At 50.3% G+C, this 24,830-nt stretch overlaps 1 protein-coding gene across 1 annotated transcript; it reads left to right on the plus strand.

Moving 5' to 3' along the window:
* Nucleotides 1-760: 760 nt before the first annotated feature.
* Nucleotides 761-24,069, plus strand: BPIFB1 (BPI fold containing family B member 1). The gene is made up of 16 exons (XM_043883745.1): nt 761-822; nt 3,134-3,283; nt 5,692-5,824; nt 6,508-6,615; nt 7,517-7,666; nt 8,428-8,509; nt 12,397-12,460; nt 14,380-14,465; nt 15,462-15,641; nt 16,575-16,628; nt 17,092-17,250; nt 19,802-19,869; nt 20,337-20,382; nt 21,276-21,339; nt 22,305-22,381; nt 23,904-24,069. The coding sequence occupies exons 2-16, from the start codon at nt 3,169-3,171 to the stop codon at nt 23,934-23,936; spliced, it is 1,419 nt and encodes a 472-aa protein (XP_043739680.1). The 5' UTR covers nt 761-822; nt 3,134-3,168; the 3' UTR covers nt 23,937-24,069.
* The last annotated feature ends 761 nt before the right edge of the window (nt 24,070-24,830 follow it).

Here is a 24,830-nt window from a genome sequence, read left to right on the forward strand (position 1 = left end):
TTGCAACCTCTCTGCAAAGGCTTATTCTACTGTAAGCAATAATATTAATACAAAAGCAAAAAGTACTCACATTTATTGAGCACTTGCTCTGTGCCAGGACGTATGACCCATGTGCTGCCATTATTCCCATTTCACAGATGAGAAATAGAGACTCAGAGAGGTTAGGGAATGTGCTCTGCATCACTCAGCATGGAAATGGTGGAACCAGAGCCCTTACTCAGTCTCCCCCAGGGTCCCCTGTCTCCACCAGGACATCCCTAGATAGCTTTTGAAGTCAGAGTTCTGGTTTGAATGTGGCTCTGCCATTTATTGGCTGGTGAAGCTGGTGCCTTTGTGGCAAAGTCAGGATAGCCATGCTGACCCTGGTGAGAATGAGACTCCATTGATAGGGCTGATGTGAAGCCTGGGGTGGAAACTTCTGTGTCGCCGGTGCTTAATACATCATCCCTGCCCCTGGTCTCATCCCTGCCCCTGTTCCCATCCCTGCATCTGTTCTCATCACTGCTCCTGTTCACAGAAGTGGCTGCCCAGGAGGCAGGGAGCCCTTTACACAGGCCACACTCTGTCTGGTCCAGCTCCCCTGACATATGCCCCAGTGCCCCACCCACATCCCTCACGTCAGCCGGATCCTTGTTTCTCCAAACCTCAGGAAACTGGAGTCCCAAGTCTGCCTCCCAGCACGTCTGTGGTTTACCAGATGCCACAAATATTTACTTTGGAGACCTCAATCCAAATGCAGAGGGTGTGCAGGATATAAGGCTGGGCTTCCAGACCCAGTGCCCAGGCGAGAAGAGCAGCAGGCCGAGGCATCCGTGTGTCCAGGTAAATCTGCAGGGAAGGGGTGAAGGGTCTATGTCACCAGGAAGGGTCTGACCTAGAGACCCCTGTTGGGGTCAGGTCAGGAGCAGGAGAGAGGCCTGACCCCAGGGTAAGGCCCCTCTCAATCCACTAGGACCCTGTTAGGGTCAGAGCTGGGGGTAGAGAGGAGTCCAGCTTTCTTACCCAGGAGACAAAACAGCAATGAGGAGGGAACTGGACTGGCCCCATCTCTCCCTGACCTCATCCCAATGACATTAACTCACTCCACGCACACCAGCTGCTCTATGGCCAGCCCTGGGCTGGGGTGATTCTGAAGACAAAACTATCAGACTATCCTGGACCCCAAGATACTCCCAGGATGGATCAACATGCCATGCTCAAGGAGAACCCAGGGACATGGCGGTAGAGGACAGTCAGGGAAGGCTTCCTAAAAGAGGTGATATATTGGTGGAGAAGCTGAGTAGAAATTGGCTGGACAAAGGAAGAGAGAAGGTTATCTCGTGCAAATGGGACAGCACAGTCAGAGAGGCAAAGCCAGGAGGTGAGATGCAATGTGGTGGGTGGGCATACGGTCTTGGATTTGTAGAGAAGACAATTTTCCACAGGAGGGGAGGCTACCATCCACTTGCCCCCCTGAGAGCCTCTGATCATAGAACAGAGCAGTGTGAGTTAATAATGAAGAGAAAACAGGGTCAAGATACTTGAAACAAAAAGACTACGGAGTGGGGATAGGGGGCTTCCTGGGCAAAAGAGCAGGTGCAGGGAGGGCGTCCCCTCTGTCTTCTGGCTTTGACTGCAAGGTGGCTCCTTCTGACTCCAGTATTAGCGACAATAACTGTCATTATCAGAATAACAGCTAACCCTCATTGGGCACTTGTGGCATATGAGGCCACAAAGGGATGGTCCCATTGAATCCTCCCAACAACGCTGCGAGGTAAGTATCATTATTATTACCCTTTATTTTATAGATGTGGAAACAGACAGGACAAGCCACTTGCTTGAGAACACACGGCAAGTTGTAGAGGCAGCCCGACCACTCGGGTCTGTCTGACTCCCAGGCCCACAACACTTCTCTTCCTCCTTCAGGCATCCAAGACTCAGGAACGAGGGTCCTGTGAATCGACAGCAATTCGCATGGCCCAGACCTCCTCAGTTTCAGAAACTCATACTCCCCCATTCTTCCAGGGCTCCCAGGGCCATTCATTCATTCAGCAACCACTTATTAAAGCATTGTGTGCTATGCTGGGTCCTGAGGACTCAGAGGGGAGCAGATAGACCCAATCTGTCCTCCTGGAGCTCACAGTCTGGTCAGGGGGACCCTGTGAATTAAGCAAACAGCTTTCCTACCACTTTGCCTCCTACCTGAATGCTCATCTTCCAACCTGCACTTCCTATCCTGGGCACACACTAGCCCCCAGGGCGACCTTTCTCCAAGTGTGGTCCAGGCTCTCAGGTTACAGGAGAGGAAAATCTCTACAGAGAAAGGGACACATGAGTGGAGTTTTCAAGAATGAACAGTTCAGCAGGCAGATAAGGAAGGGGGACAGCATTGCAGGAAGCAGGAAGAGCAGAGCGAAGACCAGACGGGAGAGAACAGGGTTTGTTCTGGGAACTTCAAGCAGCTTGGAATGACTGGAACTTCGTAGAGCAAGAGGGGAAACCCAGGGAGGGAAGTTGGCTGAGGTTGAGCGCTTTAAGTGCCACAGTGATGGGTTGGGAAAAAAAACAGAAGCAGAAATGTTTTGTTCTGAGCACTGAATGTGGATGTCCTGTAAGAAAATAATTAATATTTACCAAGTGCTCACCTTGCAAAAGCATGCTTGCATGCTAAGTTTCTTCTGTCGTGTTCAGGTCTTTGTGACCCCATGGACTGTAGGCTCCTCTGTCCATGGGATTCTCCACACAAGAATACTGCAACGGGTTGCCCTACTCTCCTCCAGGGTTTCTTTCCAACCCAGAGATCAAACCCAAATCTCTTACATCTCCTGCCCTGGCAGGCAGGTTCTTTACAACTAGCACCACCTGGGAATCCTGCCATGCAAAAGGCACGGTGCTAAATGCTTTCTAGATATTATCTCATTTAATCTTGACTCCATGAAGTAGCAGTCATGAGGCCTATTTTCCAGATGAGAAAACTGAGGCACAGAGAGGTTAAGTTAAAGGACACAGAGACCCAGTCAGGCTCCAGAGCCTACTCTCTTACCCATCTCACTAAACAGCCTCTCCTGGACTCTAGGACCCCAAGTCACCAGGTTGGCAGGCCTGGCCTGGGCCTTCTCTGCTCAGCTAATGGAGCCCTCTGTGCTCATCCCAGGTTCTGCCACCTGCCACCTGCCAACCCCAAAGAAGATGGCCTACTCGTGGACCTTCACCTTCCTCTGTGGTTTGCTGGCAGCCAAGCTGGTAGGAGCCACCCTAAGCCCTCCTGTGGTTCTCAGTCTCAGCGCAGAAGTCATCAAGCAGAGTAAGTCTTAGCCGCCCAGCCCTTATCACCGCAAGGCGAGAGGGCAGGTGGAGCAGCCCTCCAAGGGAGGGAGGGAGTTCCCCATCACTAGGGGTATACAAAGCATGCTTGGATCGCAAGTCTTGAGTGAGATTTGACGGGGTGAGTTACAAAGGTTGGGAGGGTCTATGATCTCAAGTATTTATGATTCCAAGATCCCTTTTTTAAATGCCATGATTCTAAAACCTACTACTCTGAGGTCCACAGCCCTCAAGGGAGTACGCGGCCACCACATGCAATGATGCAAATGCCTCTCCGGCTGCTCTTGCCTACACCCCGTTGCCAGAGCCCCTCCTCTGGGTTAGACCTAGTACACAACTAGTCTCCAAAGCAAGCACCTTCAGCTGGGAGTCTGGCTGCCTGCACCCCAGGCTCAGCTTTATCAAGCTCCGGCTCTGTGGCCCTGGCAGCGCCCTGAGCTTTGGCTTCCTCCTCTGCAAGAGGGCCTCGCCTCTCCCCGGGTTGTCAGGATCATCCAATAAGACAGAAAGTGACAACCGCTTAATGACCTCTACAGCTGAACTTCTCAGCCTCAGCACTGCTGCCTTCGGGGACTGAATACCTCTTTGTTATAGGGGGAATGCTGTCCTGGGCCTTCTAGCTGTTTAGCGGCATCCTCAACCCAGCTGTGACACCAAAACCAGTCCAACTGGCTCACACACCAACCTTCTGTGTACAGTGGGCCTGGGCTGTGGCCTGTGCGTGGGCCAGGTCCTACACAGCTGAAAGGCACTATAGCCTGTGGATATAGGATAGATATATATCCACTAGAGAGGATGGATCCCCTAGGATGGAAGGGGAGCTGAGAACTCCAGGCACTCCTGGGGGAGGCACATATGCTCTGGGCCCACACTGAGTTGCAAGCACATGGAATTTCAGCCAGAAGGAGCTTGGAGAGGGGCAGCCATTTAGGTTTCCCAGCAGCAGAGTCTGAGTCGAGGAGCTGTGTGCAAGGGGGTGGTTTTGGAGGTGATCTCAGGCAACAGCTGTAGGAGCCAGGAAGCAAGTCAGGTAAAGGCAAGCCAGTTATCACTGGGAACTGGGGCTCCGTCCCACTGGGCAACTGCGTTAGTCAGGGCCAGTCAGAAGGCAGAAACCACACAGTAAGCCCAACAGATGGGTTTGTATCAGATATTATTGGCAAGAACTGAAACACTGGGAAACCAGCTAAGAAGGAAAAAAGAGAGAATGCCAAGTAATCCCCTAGGGGTTGGGATGCAGCAGGGAGCTCAAATCCAAGTACAGAAAAAACCTGGTGGGGAGAATCCTCACCAAGAACTCACGGGGGGAGAAGGTTGAAGCCCCCCAGAATGGTGGGGAAATTCCCCGAACTGTCCCAGGTCAGAGTCGGTCCTTGGTTGACAGGCTGAGGCCAGATGCCAGAGAACTGCCTGCCAAGGAGCCAATGGAATTCTCTGCAGGAGGGACTACCACTGATTCACTGGGAAGCTGTCTCTGGCAGCTACCTAGGAGGGAGCTGGGGGTCACTGGCTGCCCGAGGAAATCCACTCAACTCCCAGCCCGAAGTCCTGGGAGGTGACACGACTGGAGCTAGGCAGAGGAGCGTGCCAGGGCCAAGCTTCTTGTCCCTGCTCCATGTCCCTCCAGAACCTCGACAGCCAGTACTGAACAGTGCGCTGGCTGGCAAAGGAGGCTTATTTGTGGGAGCCAGCTCCATCGTCACAGTGCAGACAACAAGGCTGGCTTGGACACAGCAGGGGACACACACCCATCATCCTGCCCAGCGGTGGAGGGAGGGAGGCAGGGTCTTTATGCACCAATTCCCACCAGTCATTCATTGGCTGAGGGCTGTTCTCCAATGCTGCTGTCAGCATCAGCTCTCCAGCACTCTGACCTGCTCGTCACACAAGACAAATGGGCTCCAGTCGTCAGGGGAGACGTCCAGCAGGGACCAGAACCCAGGGCTCCTGGCTCTTCCTTTCTCTACATAGCACCTGGGTCTCTTCGGGCAACAGGCCCATGGGATGTGGATGCCAGGGAATCATTAGCAAGTTTGTTTCAGCAGCGAAACAGCCCCAAACAAGGCCTTAGGAGCTCCCTGCCTCTGGGAGTGTTTGCCAGTGGATAGTGAGAGATATGTATGTCTCTGTTCCGGGTGTCCTGACCAACACTCCTGGCGGAGGCTGGCAATGTTCAAGGGTGGGAATGGTCCCACCCATGCCCACTCACAGTCTCCATGTGAAAATAATCCATCTGGACCATCATCCTCAGAATGAAGCCATCCCTACCCTCACCTTATGTCCCAGTCCAAGTAGCCCTAAGTGATGTCCCCTCCCAGCCTGGAGCCCCCACCAAGCCATTCTCCTTGCCCCTCCTGCTGGACCCTAATCCCTGGGATCTGTCTCCAGTGCTGACACAGAAACTGAAGAATCACGATGTTACCGACACCCTGCAGAAGCTGCCGCTACTCAGTGCCCTGGAGGAGTCTTCCGGGGGCATTTCCGGCAACCTGGTGAAATCCATCCTGAAGCAAATCCTCTGGTAAGTGGAGCAGAACTAAGCTGGGAGCTGGCTCTTTGCCCACTCCTCTGCCCAGGACACGCTTTGCATGCTCAAGGGATCAGTCAACAAGCATCCGTTGGTGTCAACTCTGTGCCTGACCGTGAAGGATGGATTAAAAAAAGCCTCTCCTTCAGAGGCTCCCAGAGGGGTTAACAAGAACCATAAGAGGGACCCAGGAACCCTAACAGGGAAGACCCCAGAGGAAGATCGCCTGGGATGGGAAGATGAAGAGAAAAGGCGATGCTTCTCAGTGGTGGGGATAGGTTAGCCAATGACTCCATGCTCACCAGGAGACAAGAAGAAATGGCATTTGGGCAGAGAGACTGGCCTGGGCGGAGGCAAAGGGTGGGGGAGAGTCAGAATGGCTGATGCTCAGACCCCAAGGCCAAGGGGGAGAGGTCAAAGGGGCCAGGGCACAGAGGGTCTTACAGGTCAGCCCCAGAAGCTCAGGTTCATCTCCTGAGTTAGGAGGGGAGCCATGGAAATGTTACAGACAGTGAGGAGGGGGAGGGGAGCAAGACCATGCCAAGGGGAGTCCGGACAGGGCTTGGGTCCAGCTGCCGCCTGGACACTTTGGGGGACAGCTAAGATGGGGACCAGTCTGGGGATGATGCTCATTTGAATACGAAGCATGAAACTCAACCCTCCCGTGTCATGTCCAGGCTGAAAGTCACCTCAGCCAGCATCCCTCAGCTGCAGGTGCAGCCCCTGGCCGACAGCCGGCAGCTGATGGTCAAGGCCCCCCTGGAAATAGTGGCTGGATTCAACACGTGAGTGTCCCCTGGGTCGGGCACTGCGAGCCGGACAGTTTCTTCCACTCATTCTCCCCACCCCCATCCTCCATGCAGGAAAAGAGTTCCAAGCAGAGGGCAGAGTAAGGGCAAAGGCCCCTCAGGCAAGAGTGCATGCCTGCTTCACAGAGTAGCCTAAGGAGGGAGGGGAGGAGAGAGCAGGAGGAGACAGCCTGGGGGGAGGTCAGGCCGGCAGGCTGCTGGGGCCAGATCGTAAAGGGCCTGTGGGCCAAGGTGAGGACTTGGTTTTACCAAGGAAGACAGGAGTCGTGCAGGGCTCTGAGCAGAGGAGGGACGTGACGTGATTTCACATTCTTCAAGAAGCCTCCTGGCTGCTGTGTGTGGGGGCAAGAGTGGAGGCAGGGAGGTTATCCAGAAGCCACTGTAATAATTCAGGAGGAGAAAATAAGAGTGTGGACCAGGGTTTAGGAGCAGGAAGGTAGTGAGAAGAAGCTGGATTCCAAATATGTCTCGGAGGACACAAGAGGATTTGCTTACGGATTCAATTAGGGCTCGGGGTAGGGCTAGGGTGGTGGGGAGGTTGAAGGGTCAAGACAGTATGGAGTGGCCAGCAAACAAGGCAGGAAAGATCAAGAGAGGAGAAGGATTGGGGAAGGATCCGTAGTTCAGTTTGTGTGTATTAGTTGCTCAGTCATGTCCAGCTCTTTGCGAGCCTATGGACTGTAGCCCGCCAGGCGCCTCTGTTCACATACACATTAAATCTGAGATGCCGGTATACACATGAGGGGATGAGGAGGACCCAGCATGGAGCCTGAGAAGAGAGGAGCAAACAGCAGGAGACAGAGGTGGACAGCAACTGCAGCTTGATCCAACCTCAGGCTGGGCTGGAGCTCACAGCATGGGGCTCCTCCACTCCCAGGCCCCTTTTCAAGACCATGGTGGAGCTGCACTTGGAGGTGGAGGCCCAAGCCATCATCCATGTGGAGACTAGCGAGAAGGACCACGCCCACCTGGCCCTCAGCGAGTGCTCCAACACCAACGGGAGCCTGCGCATCAGCCTGGTGCACAAGTGAGTGCCGCCACCTCTCACCGGGCCCCTTGAACACCTGGGAGGGAAGCCAGGTGGTGCCCTGGACCCATTTTACAGATGGAGAACACTGAGGCCCTCAGAAAGAAAGGGACTTTTCCCTCCTGATTCCTGGTCTGGGGCTCCTTTCAGGAAATCTGTGACACCAAAGAGAGCTCGAGGGTGAAGCAATAATGATGGGATTTCAGTCACTGTGCCAGAAATTGGAACAAACATTTGAAAGTGGAGAGGAGGCTCTTTTCTGGGCCCCAAACCACCACTGGCAGGCTTGGGTGCAGCCATGGGTCTCAACTATGGAGTCAGGCGAGCATAATGCAACTCTCGCATTTACTGTCCAGGCAACATTCTGGACAAGTCACCTCCCCGTGCCTCACCTCCATAGTGAGAAGATGAGATCGGACAGTGTCCTCAAGTACCCAGCTGAGTGCAGGGCACACAACAGCTGCTCAAAGACACGATGCTTCCCTCCATCCCTCCTTAGCAAGAGAACGGGGGATATGCCCACTGCCTTCATTCCAGTGTCCAGATAATGTTCCTAAAGACAACGCCCAGCCCGTGTCCCTGAGAACCATCTGCCACCGCCTTCACCAGGCTCAGGGGCCACATCCAGCCCTGTCCCTAACACGCCCTGTGCCTTGGGCAAGTTCCTTCCTTTGCTGGACTTGGTCTCGCCTTCTGTAACACAGGGGAGAGGGGATCATCCCTGACCCACATCACCTCTCTCCTCTTCTCCTCCCGCGAAGGCTCTCCTTCCTGCTCAACTGCTTAGCCGACAAGGTCATAAGCCTTCTGACGCCAGCCCTCCCCAAACTGGTGAAAAGCGAGGTAAGTAGAGTCAGGGTCTCTCTGGTCTGTGAAGCCTGCCCCTCTGTGGGTCAGAGGTGGAACTGCAGGCTGGTGCTAAGGGATCTGTGTCTCCTTTGAGTGGGATGTTTCTGGGCTTGGGTCATTCTTTCAGCAGTGGATCCTTGTGGTCAAGGTAATGAAACTGCCAAAAGGCAGCCAAGGGACCTCGAACAGTGATGTGCTGATAAATTGTTAACAGTCGACTCAGGAGGGGTTAGAGGAAGGGAGCCCTGATTTGTAGCATTCCCTGACTTCCCTGATGTAAACATCCCTTCTGTTGCCAATTTCAAGCTACTAGTGTGAACTCACTGAGGAGAAATCGGGACAAACATCTGAGCAGGGTCAGGAAGAGAGGCTTAGTTGCACATTATTGGATGGTGTTTCCACCATGCCGATGTCATAGACATAAATAACCTCAAGAGCAATGGATAATGGTAAAATAGAACAGAATAATTAGGAGGTAATGAGTTTTGAGTTGACTTTGCTCTTAGCATAACTTACTTAATTGTAAGTGTATACAACTTGATTTTTATAATGTCAGGTTTAGCACCAAGCTCAGAAATTCCTGAAAATTTAGCACTTGATTCTCAAAAATTGATCCAAGCTGGCTCTAGCACACCAGGGTCCCACACTACCCTGGTTGTGTCGTCAGGAGGTTGTTACCCAGCAGGTCTTGTTGGGTTTAATTTTCTGAGTCAGTGAACACGAGTCCATCTCCCTTTTTATGTCCCTTATATGTCACAGATTAGCTAAAACTCAATAAGTTGGATTTATCTGCCATTATGATCATTGATTTTCACTGTGAATTCCAAGATGTGTTCACAACAGTGGGTCTCCTGGGTTTAAAAATACCTTGTCAGATAATTAATTTATTTTTATAATAAAACTTTTTTGACTGAAAAACACAATATAATAACTAAACCTTTGGGAGAAAAATACCCACAATCCTCCTACCTTAACTTAGCATCTATTTTTTCTTTTGTATATTTTTTCCAAATCTCCCTCCATCTGCACTCATATTTTTATGTGGCTACACTCAGCATCAGTATTATTTGATATCCTCTAAGTGGTATCTATTTCCTATACCACTGTATGATAGTCATAACTATTTCAATAGCTACACCATATTTAATCCTTTAAATTTTTATTTGTTTGTTTTATTTTTTGGCTGCTCTGGGTCTTCATTGCCGTGTGAAGGCTTTCTCTAGTTGCAGTGAGCGGGGGCCACTAGTTGCAGCTCATGGACTTCTTGTGGAGGCTTCTCTTGTTGCAGAGCACAGGCTCTAGGCACATGGACTCTAGTAGTTGCAGCTTACAAGCTCTAGAGTGCAGGCTCAATAGCTGTGGTGCACAAGCTACTATGCTTCCAGCATGTGGAATTTTCCCAGACCAGGGGTCAAACCTGTGTCTCCTGCATTGACAAGCAAAGTCTTATCCACTGTATCACCAGGGAAGTCCTATTCAATGCTTTCTAAAACCTTTCCAGAGAGCCTTCTGAAAGGAATGATTTTGTAAAACTTAGCTTTACATACGTGAGATTTTTTTTAAGAAATTTTTCTTCTACTTAAAGGTGACAGTTTCTTTTTTTTTTTTTAATTAGTTGGAGGCTAATTATTTCACAACATTTCAGTGGGTTTTGTCATACATTGATATGAATCAGCCATAGATTTACACGTATTCCCCATCCGGATCCCCCCTCCCACCTCCCTCTCCACCCGATTCCTCTGGGTCTTCCCAGTGCACCAGGCCCGAGCACTTGTCTCATGCATCCCACCTGGGCTGGTGATCTGTTTCACCATAGCTAGTATACATGCTGTTCTTTTGAAATATCCCACCCTCACATTCTCCCACAGAGTTCAAGAGTTTGTTCTGTATTTCTGTGTCTCTTTTTCTGTTTTGCATATAGGGTTATCGTTACCATCTTTCTAAATTCCATATATATGTGTTAGTATGCTGTAATGTTCTTTATCTTTCTGGCTTACTTCACTCTGTATAAGGGGCTCCAGTTTCATCCATCTCATTAGGACTGATTCAAATGAATTCTTTTTAACGGCTGAGTAATATTCCATGGTGTATATGTACCACAGCTTCCTTATCCATTCATCTGCTGATGGGCATCTAGGTTGCTTCCATGTCCTGGCTATTATAAACAGTGCTGCGATGAACATTGGGGTGCACGTGTCTCTTTCAGATCTGGTTTCCTCAGTGTGTATGCCCAGAAGTGGGATTGCTGGGTCATATGGCAGTTCTATTTCCAGTTTTTTAAGAAATCTCCACACTGTTTTCCATAGCGGCTGTACTAGTTTGCATTCCCAAAGGTGACAGTTTCTTAAAGTAGGGCTCAGCTGGAAATTTTTTTCCCAGCCTCTGGCAAAATCACATTTTAACTGGCATTATACTTTACTAGCTAAAAATATATCTTCCACTAGAAAAGATAGCAAGAACCTGGGATTATAAAATGTTCTTTGCATAATAGCCTGTTTTTAAGAGTGAAAAGCCGAATACAGCAAGCAATTTGAAAAACTGAGAAAACAACTTGGGAAAATATCTGCTTTTAAGGGTGAAAAGCCAAATCCAGTGAACAATTTGAGAAAACTGGCCTTCCATCAATCATCATGATTTCCCACCATGAATCACTGGATTTGAAACTACCCCCTATGAATATTTCAAGAGGCATGAAAGGAAAGGGGGCAGCATGTTTAAATCTGGCAGGAGCCCATCTAGAAAATGCTAAAGCCCCTTTAATTGTGGGTCCCAATGCCAGCTGCCCGTCAGAACTTCCTGGGAGGGCTTTTTAAAAACACAGATATCAAGGCTCGACCTCAGAGATTTAATTGGTCTGGTGGGGCCCTGGTATCTCAGAGGATTCTAGCTCCCCCAGAGGAGGATTTTAGCATGTCACCATGGTTGAGACCCAGGGGTGGAGCTAAAGGGAGGGGATTTATGGGAGGGGGTGCAGAGGGGGCCAGGGGCACCCTTCCCACGAGGAACAGGCAGAATATGTTGGGAGTCCCTGAGCCCAACTCCTCCATCCTCCCTGGGTTCAGGGTTGGCAAAGCAGCTGGAGAAGGGAACTGGCTTTTCATAGGAAAACTTAACATTTATCAAAGTGAGGAGTCATTTCTCAAAAGTAGCAATAGGTGGTCAACCAGAAGGTTCTTCCCTGGGGAATTTTAACCTAAGACAAAATGGCAGAGTCTCAGAGCACTGCCCTGGAAAATAGGCTGCTTAGGACAAGGGAGCAAGGCCTTTGGGCCCCAGGATCAAGTGAGTTGAATGTTTAACTTTCTTCCCAAGCAGAACAGCTGAGGCTGGGGTTGTCACTGTGACATTTGGTCCCCATAATTCTTCGTTGCGGGGGTTGTCCCATGTACTGCAGGATGTTTAGTATCATCCTTGGCCTCCACCCACTAGATTCTAGTAACACTACCCAGTAAACTGCGACGACTAAAAATGTCTTCAGAAATTTCCAAATGTCTCTTGGGAGACAACATCACCTCTACTGAGAACTGCTGGAATTTGACTGAAAAAGTGAATGAAGGAACGCATTCTGCATTTCCCTCTTATGGGAAACGTGGGCTCTTGTGAATATAATGAGTCTCATAGGGAGGACAGCTGGCAGGTCAGACACACGTGGACACAAAGCAAGCAACAAATCATTGCAAAGATCCCAGGTGACACCAGAAGCTGTGGTGATCTCTGAGCAGCGGTGATGGTTGGGGGAGTAGACGCACCACTGAGTCCTCAAGCACATGGGTGAAAATTTGGCTGGCCGTGGGTACAGGGGCGGGACTCAGCCCAGGCACGGGTCACTGGGGCTGTGTGCTGACCCTGGCTGATGGAGGCCCTCATGTGTGCTGTTGCAGCTGTGTCCTGTGCTCAAGGCGGCCTTTGAGAACATGCGTGGGGAACTCCTGAACCTGACGAAGGGTAGGTGCACCACTCTCTCTCTCCTTTTTCCTTGACTGCTGCGCTGACCTCCAAGCACTGTCTCTGCCCAAGGCAAGCCTCCCCTGGTCAGGCCTGAGCAGCAACTCAGCCCGGTAGCAAAAGGGACAAGCATCATCTGATCTCTGTCCAGGATGAACAGACAGGAAATCACCACAGCTGTGATTTCCTGAGTACATAGTACATGCAAGTTTCTATGTCAGCCAGTGGGTGCCCCAGATAAACCCAAGATCAAATTCCAGTTCTGCCACTGATTTGTTCCATGGCTTTGAAAAAGCAGGCTTATACATCCCTACCTCTAGGATTGTTAGTGAGGATTCAAATTTTGTGGGAGAGTGCCTGGTACATGGCAGGTGCTCTGCCTGGCACAGAGAGGTGCAACAGATGTGTGCTGGATGGATGGAGAGATGGATGGTTGGATGGTTGGATGGATGGATAGATGGATGGTTGGATGGTTGGATGGATGGATAGATGGATGGTTGGATGGTTGGATGGCTGGATGGCTGGATGGATGGATAGTTGGATGGATGGATGGAAGGATGACACAGAGACTACTGTGGGCTATCAGAGAAGAGAGATCAAGGGAAGAAACAAATTGTATCCTCAGACCCTTCACAGTGAAAGTCTGAATTCTTGGGCCCCTCAGAGAGGGGATTGGTGGGGAGAAGAAAACTCTACCATCTACTCTTTGGGGATCTGAAGAGGCTCATTCAAAGAGCCACCAGAGAGGACTGGGAAGAGGAGAATGGAATCAATAGGTTTTCATCATGTATTGAGCACCTACTTTGGGCCAAGTCCTTGGGCTGAGTATTTTATTTACACTGCTTCACTGACCCTTCAGACAACTCCATGAGGTAGCAATCATTATCCTACTTAACAGATAAGGAAACTGAGGCTCAGAAATGAAATCATTTGTCCCAGTTCACAGGAGGAATTAGTGATAACTCAATTCTGTAAGTTTCAAGTCTGGTTTATTCAGATCTGAGCTAACTTTACTAGGTATCAGCCCTGTACAATCTACAGGGCAAGTGTACTACTGCCTCCCCATTTTTGGCCTGGAGAATTCCAGGGACTATATAGTCCATGGGGTTGCAAAGAGTCAGGCAGGACTGAGTGACTTTCACTTTCTCCATTTTAAGATGAGGAAACTGAGGTTCAAAGGCGGGAAGAGGCTAGGCGAAGCTACTAGGGCAAGAACCCCAAGTCTATCCAGCTCCTCTGTTCCCTAGGGGCAGAGCGGGAGGGTTCCCCAGGCTCCCCGGGCTCCACAGGCTCTCCCAGAAGCAGGCAGACCAAGGAACGAACTTCCCACATCCCGCCCTGGTCTCCACCCAACAGCCAGGGCAGATGAGACGCCATTGCCACCTGGTGGCCAAGTGGGGAATCCCAAGGAGGACGCAACGGACAAGACAGATCCATCCAGACCCTGGGGGGGCGGTGGCGGGGGGGGGGGGGGGGGGGCGGCCACAGATCCGACTGGTAGGGAAGGTGGGAAGGTGGAGAGATATAAACAATAGGTCAGCTTTGTTTCAAACCAAAATGTTGACATAGGCCCAGCTGAGTTCAGATCCTTTTACAGTATACCCTTGAGCAAGTCATGTCACTTTTCTGAGCCTTGGTTTCTCTATCTGTGAAATGAGGGTAAGAGCAGGACCTAAGGTTTTGTGGGATTCCATGAGCTAACATGTATACAGTTTAACGCATTACCGGGTGCTTGATAAATGTCAGCCAGTATCTCATCGTTTTTATCATTGTCCTTATCAGCATCATCATGACTCCTGCTCCTACCCCTACACTCCCCCCTTCCCTGTGCAAAAATGGTGCTTCAGCCAAAAGCAACTTCCCACCAAGCCATCCAGTACTGCCCTCCACCCTCACAGAATTTTCTTCTCCCTGAGCAGTGCCCATGTCTCTCAACTCTGAGCACCTGAAGCTTGATTTTATTTCTCCTGTCATCGACCACAGTGTTGTCCACCTCATCCTGGGGGTGAGTGTCATGGGACCTCCAGGGGAAAGTGGGGACATTCCTTCCCTTCTCTGACCACCAGGAGTCAGAGACCATTGGTCTGCTTCAGGTGAGAAAACATGGGTCACAGTACATACAGGCAGACTTAGAAAAGTTTCAACAGGCTGACCACGTCCCCCATAAACCATTCTGGCAAAGAACAGTCAGCAACTGGAATGTACGGGCCACACACAGAATATCAACCTCAATGACCCAGTCTCCTCCAACCTTGATTTCCACCGTCAGGGGCCAGATTGTGAAGGACTCTTGGTCTTTCTCTCAGGCAAACCCCTGACAATCCTCAAATACCTGGTGATTCTGAACAGGAGCCCAGACACATCATGGAGGATCACACAGATCTAAATTTCTCTTCCAGCTCCAAAACTCTCTGGCTGTGTGATTTGGGATAAGTTTCTTCACCTCTCTGATCCTCAAATTCCTCATTTGTAAAATGTAAGAACACAGTCATTAAGGAGAGGAGGAAACGATACCACACGGGGCCTGGCAGGCAGGAGGCGCCCAGTAACCATCAGTTCTTTCTAAAATATGGAGCCACCCACCACACAGGGTCTGGACACCCTCTGGGACCAGGCCAAGCAAGACAGCGTGAAACTCAGACCCGTTTTCATGGACCCCTGGAAAACTGCAGCATCAAACATTTCCACCCATTCTGCTGCAGTCTTGGATTTTCTCTTCATCTAAAGGGTTTCTGGGGTGTCTGAGAAGTTGAAACCTAAGTACCAAACAAGACATCTAGATTTTTTAAAAACCGGAGATTACTTGAGGGGTGTAGATGGGGTAGGTGTTGCTAAGTAGCTGAGACAGCTCTTCATCTACAACAGCAAGGCCCTGACTGCCAGGCTAAGCTTCCTGGAGGCAACTGCAAAAAGAAAAACAGGCTGGAGGGTGTCATTTCCTTCCAGGTTATTACTAGATACACTGTGGAGCTTAAATTCTCTCTGCTCTGTGTCTCTGCAGGCCAGGTTGTTCAACTCGGAAGGAAAGGTGACTAAGCTGTTCAGTGTTGCTGGGGATTCCCTGAATCTGCCCACCCTGAACCAGACCCCTTTCAGGCTCACCGTGAGGAGGGACGTGGTGGTCACTATCATAGCTGCCTTGCTCCATTCAGGAAAACTCACAGTCCAGTTGGACTATGTGGTAAGTCCCAGCATGGAACAGAGCCTGAAGCCAACCCTGCTGCATCATGGGGATTTCCTGAATCAAAGAGGGTGTAAGGACTGCCCCCGCCCCCCCCCAAGCAGGAACCTCCTTTCAGGATTGATTTACATACTACCAGCAATGGACAGCTCACTCCTTCCTTGAACAGAGCCTGCCTCTGACATATATATAACTAGAAAGCTGAAAACCTCCTGTAACATCCAGCGCCAGTCCTAGTTCTGCCTTCCTGGAACCTGAAACACCTGCTTCCTCTATCAGATAACAGTCCTGTCCAAAGGGCATCTTAGATATTGACTGGCCCAGGGACGGCGATGCACTGCTGCCGTCCACTGCAGGGCCCACGGCAGACATCGCTCATCTCCCAGGGCCCTCCTGCCTGTTGAGCCTGGATTCTGTCACAGCCTCCGAATCCTTATTAACCCAGCACAAGAGAAAACCACCACCAGTCCACTGGGGTGTGCCGTCTCCTCCAGGTGACTGATGGGGCCCAGAAGGGGACAGGGTTGGCCCAAAGATATGGGAGCAGGGCAGGACTTTAAGTCAGCTGACAGATCACCAAGCTCTTGGGGATTAGAAGTCAGGGCGAGGGGCTGGAATGACAGGGAAAGAGGCGTGGTCACCAGCAACCACATTCACGACTCTGGTAAGAATTGGGTCACTTCTCTGTGTCCTCTGAGAACAGGAAGCTGCCCGAAGGCACCACCAATCCACAGAACGTCCAGGCTGGCTGGGACTTCATTCCCCACAGCCACTGACATAGAGGCTGTTTCCCACCAGGAGCAGACACGTGCACTGGGCCACCAGACTCTCCCAGCTTCTCTGGGGTTTGGGGGATCCTGGCAGCAGGACTGCTAGAGGTGTGTCTCCCCTCTCCCCACCAGCTGACCAGCTCTGACCTCCTCTCTTCCTCAGCTTCCTGAGGTAGCCCGCCAGCTGAGGTCAAGCATCAAGGTGATCGACGAAACGGTTGGTCCATTTGCCATCTGCAGCCTGGAGGGTGTTTGCTGTGGTCTGTCCTCTGGCCTCTGGGGAGGGAGGGAGGTGTGGGACCACTCTGTCCCCCCAGCGCTGGTGACTGTAACACACTGCTCCCTGTCCTCATGGAGATTTCAATCTAACGGGACAGTTAGTGATGACAAAGGACAGATAGATTCTAGGGGTTATAGGAGAACTGCCAGGGTATCTGAACCAGCCTGGGAGATGAGGGAGGGCTTCCCTGAAGGAAAACATTTTCCAGACGGAGGGAGAAGCCAAACCAAAGACTGTGAGATGGGCAGAACAACAATTTATTCTAGGATCTGAGGAAGCTCAGAGAGGAATGGGGGAGGCCAGGAAGGTGGGCAGCGGCCAGGTCTCATGGGACCACATGGGGCTCGTGGCCTATGGGCAGGCACTTGGGGGGCCTCATATGGGTCTGATGTCCTTCCAGGCAGCAAAGCAGCTGGGGCCCACACAGATCGTGAAGATCCTGAGTCAGACGGCCCCAGTGCTCATTCTGGACCAGGGCAATGCCAAGGTGGCCCAACTGATCGTGCTGGAAATATTCGCCAACGATAAAGACAGCCGCCCCCTCTTCACCCTGGGCATCGTGAGTTCAGTTGTCTGAGACGTTGGCAGCAACCTAGGGAAGCCCCCTGTTCGCTGTTCTTGTTCACCCCCTCTTGCTTTGCTAAACCTTTCCACCACTCTTGTTACCTCACAGAGCTAGGGGAAGGGAATTTTGAACCAAGAATCAGGGACTTTGGGGGCACAACTCTTAATTAGTCAGAATCTTTGGGCAGACATTTAATTCACATGCACAAAAGGAATTGCAGTAGCTCATATACCTGAAAAGTCCAGGTCAGTGTTGGTTTCCAGAATAGCTGCATCAGGTGTTCAAACAATGTCATCTTCATTCTTCTCTCTTCTCATCTGGCAGCCTTGTTTTCCTCTGTGCTGCCTTCATCCTCAGGCAATTTGTCCCTTCTTGGAAGTGCCCCTAAGCCACATCAGGCTTATAACCCATCAGCTTGGCGCGCGCGCGCACACACACACACACACACATACACACACACACACACACACACACACACACACCCCAGGCTTATAACCCATCAGCTTGGCGCGCACACACACACACACACACACACACACAGACACACACACACCCCCCACACTGGGAGATTGGGGTTGGCTCTATCTAAACCACAGGCCTAGAGGGAAAGGGGATAATTCCTCTTCCTCTTCCAAAGGATGAACAGAAGTAAATCATCTCCAAGTAAGTTCTGAATTGCTTTTCCCAGTAACCAAGGCAGGTCAGATCTCAGAGCTTCCATTTAGAAGGGCCCTGTGGATAAAGATCTTGGGGTGGGCTCATCAAAGGACAGGCCCAGTAGAAGATATCTTAGGTAGGGTCCCTAGAAACAGGCCCAAGACAAAGACCCTTAGAAAAGTGCTGCACTCGGGGAGAGCTCCCAGGAGAAGGACCAAGCAAGGATGTAGCCTCAGCTGGAAGCTGGCTTCTGCTTCATCCCACAGTGAGCTCTGGAGCATGGTGACACCACGGGGTTGAGCCCAGGCTGAAACAAGCAGCTCGGCCTCTTGTACGCCCTTGTCTGTCAGTTACTGGTCACTAAATGCCCCCAAAGTAGGAAGAACACAACCTCCCAGCAAGGTCGATCCAGCAAAGGCAGGTCCTCAGAACAGGGAATGGCGGGGAACTGTTGGCATCAGTGACACTCAGCAGCTGAGGAAAGGGCGCCCCACCCAAAAAAGGGGGATCTGAGTAGGGCACCAACTGCATCCTACATAGGACAAGGAGAAGGAAGAGACAAGGCAAGATCCAAGGTTGGGTCCTGGACAAGCAAGGCCTTCCATGCCAAGCCAAGGAGTCTGGACAGCACCTGGTTGTCAGAGGCCAAAGTTACCCTCTCCTTCCAGGAGGGTAGCTGCAGGCCCTGGGCAAGCTGTCCATGCGCCTTGTCATTGGGCACCACTCACACAACTACAGGGTGCATGGAGCCCTGGCTTCCCATGGGGGTGCGGGGATCCCCTGATCCCCCGACAAGCAGGGAGAAGGGACCGACCCCAGCCAGCCTCACTCCCTGGGGACGTGCCCTCTGTGGCCAATAGCAGGCACTTTTCAAAGGCCACCATCCTTGGTCAGGGAACTAAGACCCACATGTTGTTCAGTCGCTCAGTCGTGTCCGACTCTTTGCCACCCCATGGACTACAGCATGCCAGGCTTCCCTATCCTTCACTACCTCCTGGAGTTTGTTCAAACTCGTGTCCATTGAGTCAATAGTGCCATCCAACCATCTCATCCTCTGCCACTTCCTTCTCCTCCTGCCCTCAATCTTTCCCAGTGTCAGGGCCTTTTCCAGTGAGTCGGCTCTTCACATCATGTGGCCAAAGTGTTGGAACTTCAGCTTCAGAATCAGCCCTTCCAATGAATATTCAGGGTTGATTTTCTTTAGGATTGACTAGCTTGATCTCCTTGCTGTCCAAGGGACTCCCAAGATCTTCACAAGCACCACAGTTCAAAAGCATTCCACCTGGAATAGCCTAAAAAGAATTAAAAATTAAGAAAAGGCCTCCAAGTCCAGGCCTGCCAGAGAAGTCTGTTCTCTGGGTGCAGCTGCCCTGGAGCCTAGTACTCAGCTTACCTGAGTCTAAGGGTCAAGATGCTGGATATATCTACCTGTGTTTGAGGCTGGCTTAGCTTCTGACTTTTGCAATAATAATAACCGGTTAACAGTCACCATCCTGCCTGTCCCTCAGTTTACACACCTCTACAATGGGATAATAATAGGACTTATTTCACAGAGTCATGAGGATCAAAGGAGATAATCAGATAAAGCTCATAAAACACCATCTGACACACAAGGAGGGCTCCCGTGGATATTGGCTACTGTCATCATTGTCATCATCAGCAATCCTATGTGCAACCTTTTCATTGGGGCATGGGTACAGGTACCAGCCCTGTACCCATAGAGAAGGAATCTGAGGCCCACAGAGGTCAGACCCTTTCCCAAGGTCACAGCCAACAGCTGAGATTCAGACCATGTCAGCTTGACTCCAGAGCTTCCATGCAGAGCCCCACACCCAACCCCTGACAAAAATCCTCTAAATAAATGGGTCCTGGGTTTCTCTTGTTGCAGGAAGCCTCCTCGGACCTTCAGTTTCACACCGAAAATAATCTACTCGTGCTCAGCTTTAATGAAATCAGGTAAATATAAAAATCACTGAGAAGGTTCTGGAGATGGAAATGAGTCTGCCAGGTGACCACTGCTTTCTTTAAACACCCAGTATCTTAAACCTCTGGGGTGTGAGTGTTGAGTGAAGGCTGCTTGGGGATGGGCAGAAAGTGAAAGGCCGCCTTGCCTGGATGGCCTCCTCCATTCACCATGGTCTTCACTCCTGGGGGTGATCTTTCTGCCCGCTTTTTTGGCAACTATATGTTTGCTATCTCCCCCACTTCCCGCACACATTACAATGTAAGCTCATTCCAGTGTATGAGGGCATTACAATGTAAGCACATGAAGCAAGGGTTTTATGTGGGTCCCTGCTGTATCCAGAGCCTGCGCCGTGTCTGGTGCATAGTAGGTGCTCAGTAAATAGTTGTTGAATGAATGGATGGATGGATAAATGGATGCGACTCCAAGGGACCAGCCTCATGGGCATCTTCTCTTGCAGAGCTGATCGGATCCACCTGATGAACTCAGACATTGGCGTGTTCAAAGTGAGTATGAACAGATTTTCCCTGGGGATGCAAGAGATTGCCCAGGATGATCCATCTCAAAAGGAGACATTGCCTAGGAATGGCTTTGAACAAAGTCCCCATGGGCAGCTCCATGGTGAGCGGGCCAGCCTCCCCGATCTTAGCCACAAAGTCCAACTTCCTGGCTCAGGTGTTTACTGAGCACCTACTGTATGCCAGATACAGCTGAGAGTCTACACATTTGCAAACACACAGATACACACAGACTTACCTTCTGTAAAGTTTTGACCATAAATTAGAAAGCAAATCTATTTTATAACACATTTTGCTCATATAGACTCATCTCAGTGACCCCGGGCAGCCCCTCTCCCTGAATCCTGTTTCCCTCAAGAGTCAAAATGAATCAGAGATCTCAAATTGGCTGAATCCTCTCTTCTGCCATGGAGGGATATTTGTTTCTTTGTTTGGGTGGGGGAGGCATATTTTTCCACCCTTTTGTTTTGCCTCTTAATTCTTTTTAAAATATTTTTAATGGGGTGGTTTCCACATGAAAATCGAGATGAAAATCCACAAGAAAATTCTTCCTTTGAGAAGTCAAAAACTCAGGAAACAGGATGAAATTCCTTTGGAGAATTCCGTTGGAACAGAGCAGTGGATCCCTAGAGACTGGGGGCCTGATATGCATCCCAGAATGTACCCCAGTCTCCCCATCTGCCTGATCTAGGGCCAGTTGGTTTGTTCCCCCCACAGCAAGTCTGACCCTTGAGCCCTTGCAGCTCTGACCAGCAGGGAACCTGAGATTCAGCATCTTCACCTGCTGCCCTCACCACGGGGCAGGGCCGTGCCCATCTAAGGAATGGCTGAGAAGACTTCAGATTCTCAGCCAGGGTGATGAAGCCATTTCTCTTTCACAGCCTAAACTTCTGAACAACATCACCACTGAGATCCTCACCTCCATCCTGCTGCCAAACGAGAATGGTGCGTTCCTTTGCTGTCTGATTCCCTGCTCCCCAGGACATCGAGGGCAGGCACTTTACCTCTCCTGCCTGTGTCTCCATGTGGGGCCCCTTTCACTTATTTTCCACCTATCCTCAGAGCCTTGTTTGAATTCCGCCTCCTCCAGGAAGCCTTCCGGGTCATCCAGCTGGAAACGAGCTCTCCCATCTCCAACACCCCAGCCCAGTTTGCTCACTCATGCCAGAACTTAGGCATCCACAGAGGGTGCAGGCAATGCCCCAGGCTCACGGGCTAACAGCAGGAGAGAGACAGAAGTGGAAACAGACAACCAGAGCACGCTCAATGGACTTCTGATACACCTGGGCTCTGGTGCTGATTCTTTTTCTGCTGGCTGCCTGGCCTTGAACAAACTACCTTATCATCCTCAGCCTCAGTTTCTCCATCTGTAAAGTGGGGAAATAGCAACACCTTCCTCAGAGGCATAAAAAAGATGTTTTTACAGAGAAGAGGGGGCGCCTGACACAGCCAGTGCCCAACAGTTCTTGCTGTTGTTGGCTATAGCTGGCATTGCTATTTCTGTCACTGGTGAAGAAAGCCAAGAGAAAAGGGGGAATTTTTCTTATTGAACCTCAGGTCATGGGGGTGGGTGAACTGGTAACCTATGTCCACCCTGCTTTTTTCATGTTTTTGTTTTATTAGAGTGAGAAATCTCAAAGTATAAGCCCCTCTGCTGTAGATGATGGGAGCCCCTGATGGTTCTTGAGCAGGAGGGTGAGAGGATGTGAGGATGCCCTTTGGAGCAGCCAGAAGCTGGGGCTGGAGGCAAAGAATGGGGAGATGAGGGAGGGTGGATGCCAGGGCCAGAGGACAGGAAGCAGAGGCAGAAATCGGAATCAGGCGTACCAGGTGCAGGAACTGTGAGCCCACCGACAGCTGCCCAACCCCACCACCAGCTCACAAGTCTCTGACCACATTTGTGATTTCAGGCAAATTAAGATCTGGGATCCCAGTGTCAATGGTGAAAGACTTGGGATTTAAGTCGTTTTCGTTGTCTCTGACCAAGGTGAGTGGAGTTAAACACCCTCCCCCAGGGAGGACACAGTCAGAGGGAGAGCCCTGGGATGGGAGATAGGGGCTGCTTTCAATCCTAGCTCCTCTGGTCACTTATGGGGGACGTTGGGCAAGTCCCGTCTCCTCTCAGGGCCCTGTGTCCTAGTCTGTAAGTGGAAGAGGGTGACTGTCCTAGTCTGGAGTCATGTGCCTCCAGCCTTTTCCATCCTACCTTTCATTCAGACAGGGGGAAGGGAAAGAGGCTTTGTTAACTGGCTCCAAAGACATGTTGACATTTGACTCATTTTCAGCTGCCCACCCTCAAAATCTGTCCATACTTCAGCTGGCTTTGATGGAGAATTATGACCACATGCTATGCATGATAACAAAAGAGGCTAAGTCTAGATTCAGGGACCAAAGAACTGGTTCAAATCCAGCTCTGCCTATTTCTAGCCAGGGATGTCTGAATACACAGGTCATGCACTAGTGAACTATTACATAAAATGATTCAATCATCACATAAGCAGTTTATCTAAGACACATGCTGCACTTAATTCATGTTGGAGGGACAACTGGTGTCCATATAACTGGGTGACTAGAGCTTAGTGTATTTCATGTATCTCTTATTAGGGGGCATTTAGCAACTTTCTCTTCTTTTTTTTTAAATCAATTTGCAAACCATAATTCATCATTGGCAGTTTGGGTTGGAAAGGTATCATTTCACTCTTTTTTTTTTTATGTTTTCTCCAAATTTCCTGTTTTGCTCTGTTCCTTTGTTTTGGACTAGCAGCACACTGATACCCTGTTTATAGTCCTATGTTTTAAAATCTAGTCAAAGGAATGAATAAATGGGTAGATCTGAGATAAAAAGTACGGTCTGAAAAAAGTTAATGGTAGAACCTAGGTGATGAGTATACAAATATTCACCATAAAATTTTTTCAACTTTGCTACATATTTGAAAATTATCATAATAGAAATTTTGGGGAGAATATAATAGGTTCCATTTCTCGTATCACACTTAGTTTCCCCCAAAAAATCAGAGTGTTGTTAAAAATGTTAGCTGCCTAGGATCCAATGGACACAGTCAGAATCTACACTTGATGAAACTTCTTGAGAGATTTGGTGATCTGCTGGGGTGGAGACACTTGCCCTATATAATCCCAGGCTGTGCACCCGGATACTTCATCCATGTCCCAGACCCCTGCATAGTGTCACTGGTCACACACAGACCCTCCTACTCTGACCTTTCCAAGAAGCCTTTATGAGTTCAGGGTCCTGATTCCCAATGTTAGCGGTCACCTGGTGGAGGACAAACCACCATAAGCCACAACAGGGCAGAATATTAAAAAATGTTTCGCGGGGACTTCCCTGGCTATTCAGTGGCTAAGACTCCGTGCTCCCAATGCAGGGGGCACAGGTTCAATCCCTGGTCAGGGAACTAGATCCCACAGGCCACAACTAAGACCCGCTGCAGTCAAATAAATAAAATAAATAATTTTTTTAAACTTTTTTGACTTTTCTCCTCCAATTCCAGGAAGCCCTTGTGGTCACCCCAGCCTCCTCTTAGAACCTCAGCCCACTTTCCTCTCTCCCAGTGAAGACTTGCACTGTGGCCTCCAGGGAAGACTGTGTCTCAGTGTGAGTGTGGGGGCCAGCGCTGTAGTCTGCCCCTCCCTACAATCAATAAACTATGAATCCTGCAGTCCGGAGTGTGTCTTTGTCCCAAACTGTGAATCCTGCAGTCCGGAGTGTGTCTTTGTCCCAAATCATTTCACCCCCAGTAAGCTCAGGGACTAGACATCTGAGCCACATCTAGGTCACGTTCGAGCACATCTGAGTCAATCGGGGCCACGTCCAAGCGATGTCTAGGTGACATCAAAATACATGTGGACAAGGCCCAAGATTTTGACCACCTCCCTGAGCTTCAGGAATGAGAAAGCCAGTTGCTGCCTCCGCCTTCCATGTCAGTTTCTAGACCACCAATGTTAGGACAACCTCTCTGGTGGGGACACACGTTGAGTTGACCTTGGTGATGTGGCGGGTCGAGGGCTCACTGAACAGCCTGACTCTTGGAAGCAGGCTTCGAGCTCTGATCTGGACCCCTCGATGGTTGTTTGACCCTGGGATGTGGCTCCCCTTCTCTGGGTCTCAGTTTCCTTCTCTATAAAATGTGGAGAATTGTAGTCCCTAACTTGGAAAGCTGTGGTGAGAATGAAATGAGAGAAAATGGTTCCTGGCACATGGGAAGTGCTCAAACAATGTCATCCATGGGTGATGTCATTGTCATTCTTGTTACCTGAGCCCCAGGATGTTGGGTCTTATCACTGAAGTCCCTTCCAGCTGAGACGGTGCGTGACTGCCATTGTCTCCCTGGCTTCCCTGATGTCAGTAGGTTGGGGACGGTCAATAAGTCCTCTGTTCTCCAGCCTTTGGGCCCATCCCAGCACACAGAGCTCATGGC

Source organism: Cervus elaphus, chromosome 23 (assembly GCF_910594005.1).
Source record: "Cervus elaphus chromosome 23, mCerEla1.1, whole genome shotgun sequence".
NCBI lineage: Eukaryota > Metazoa > Chordata > Mammalia > Artiodactyla > Cervidae > Cervus > Cervus elaphus.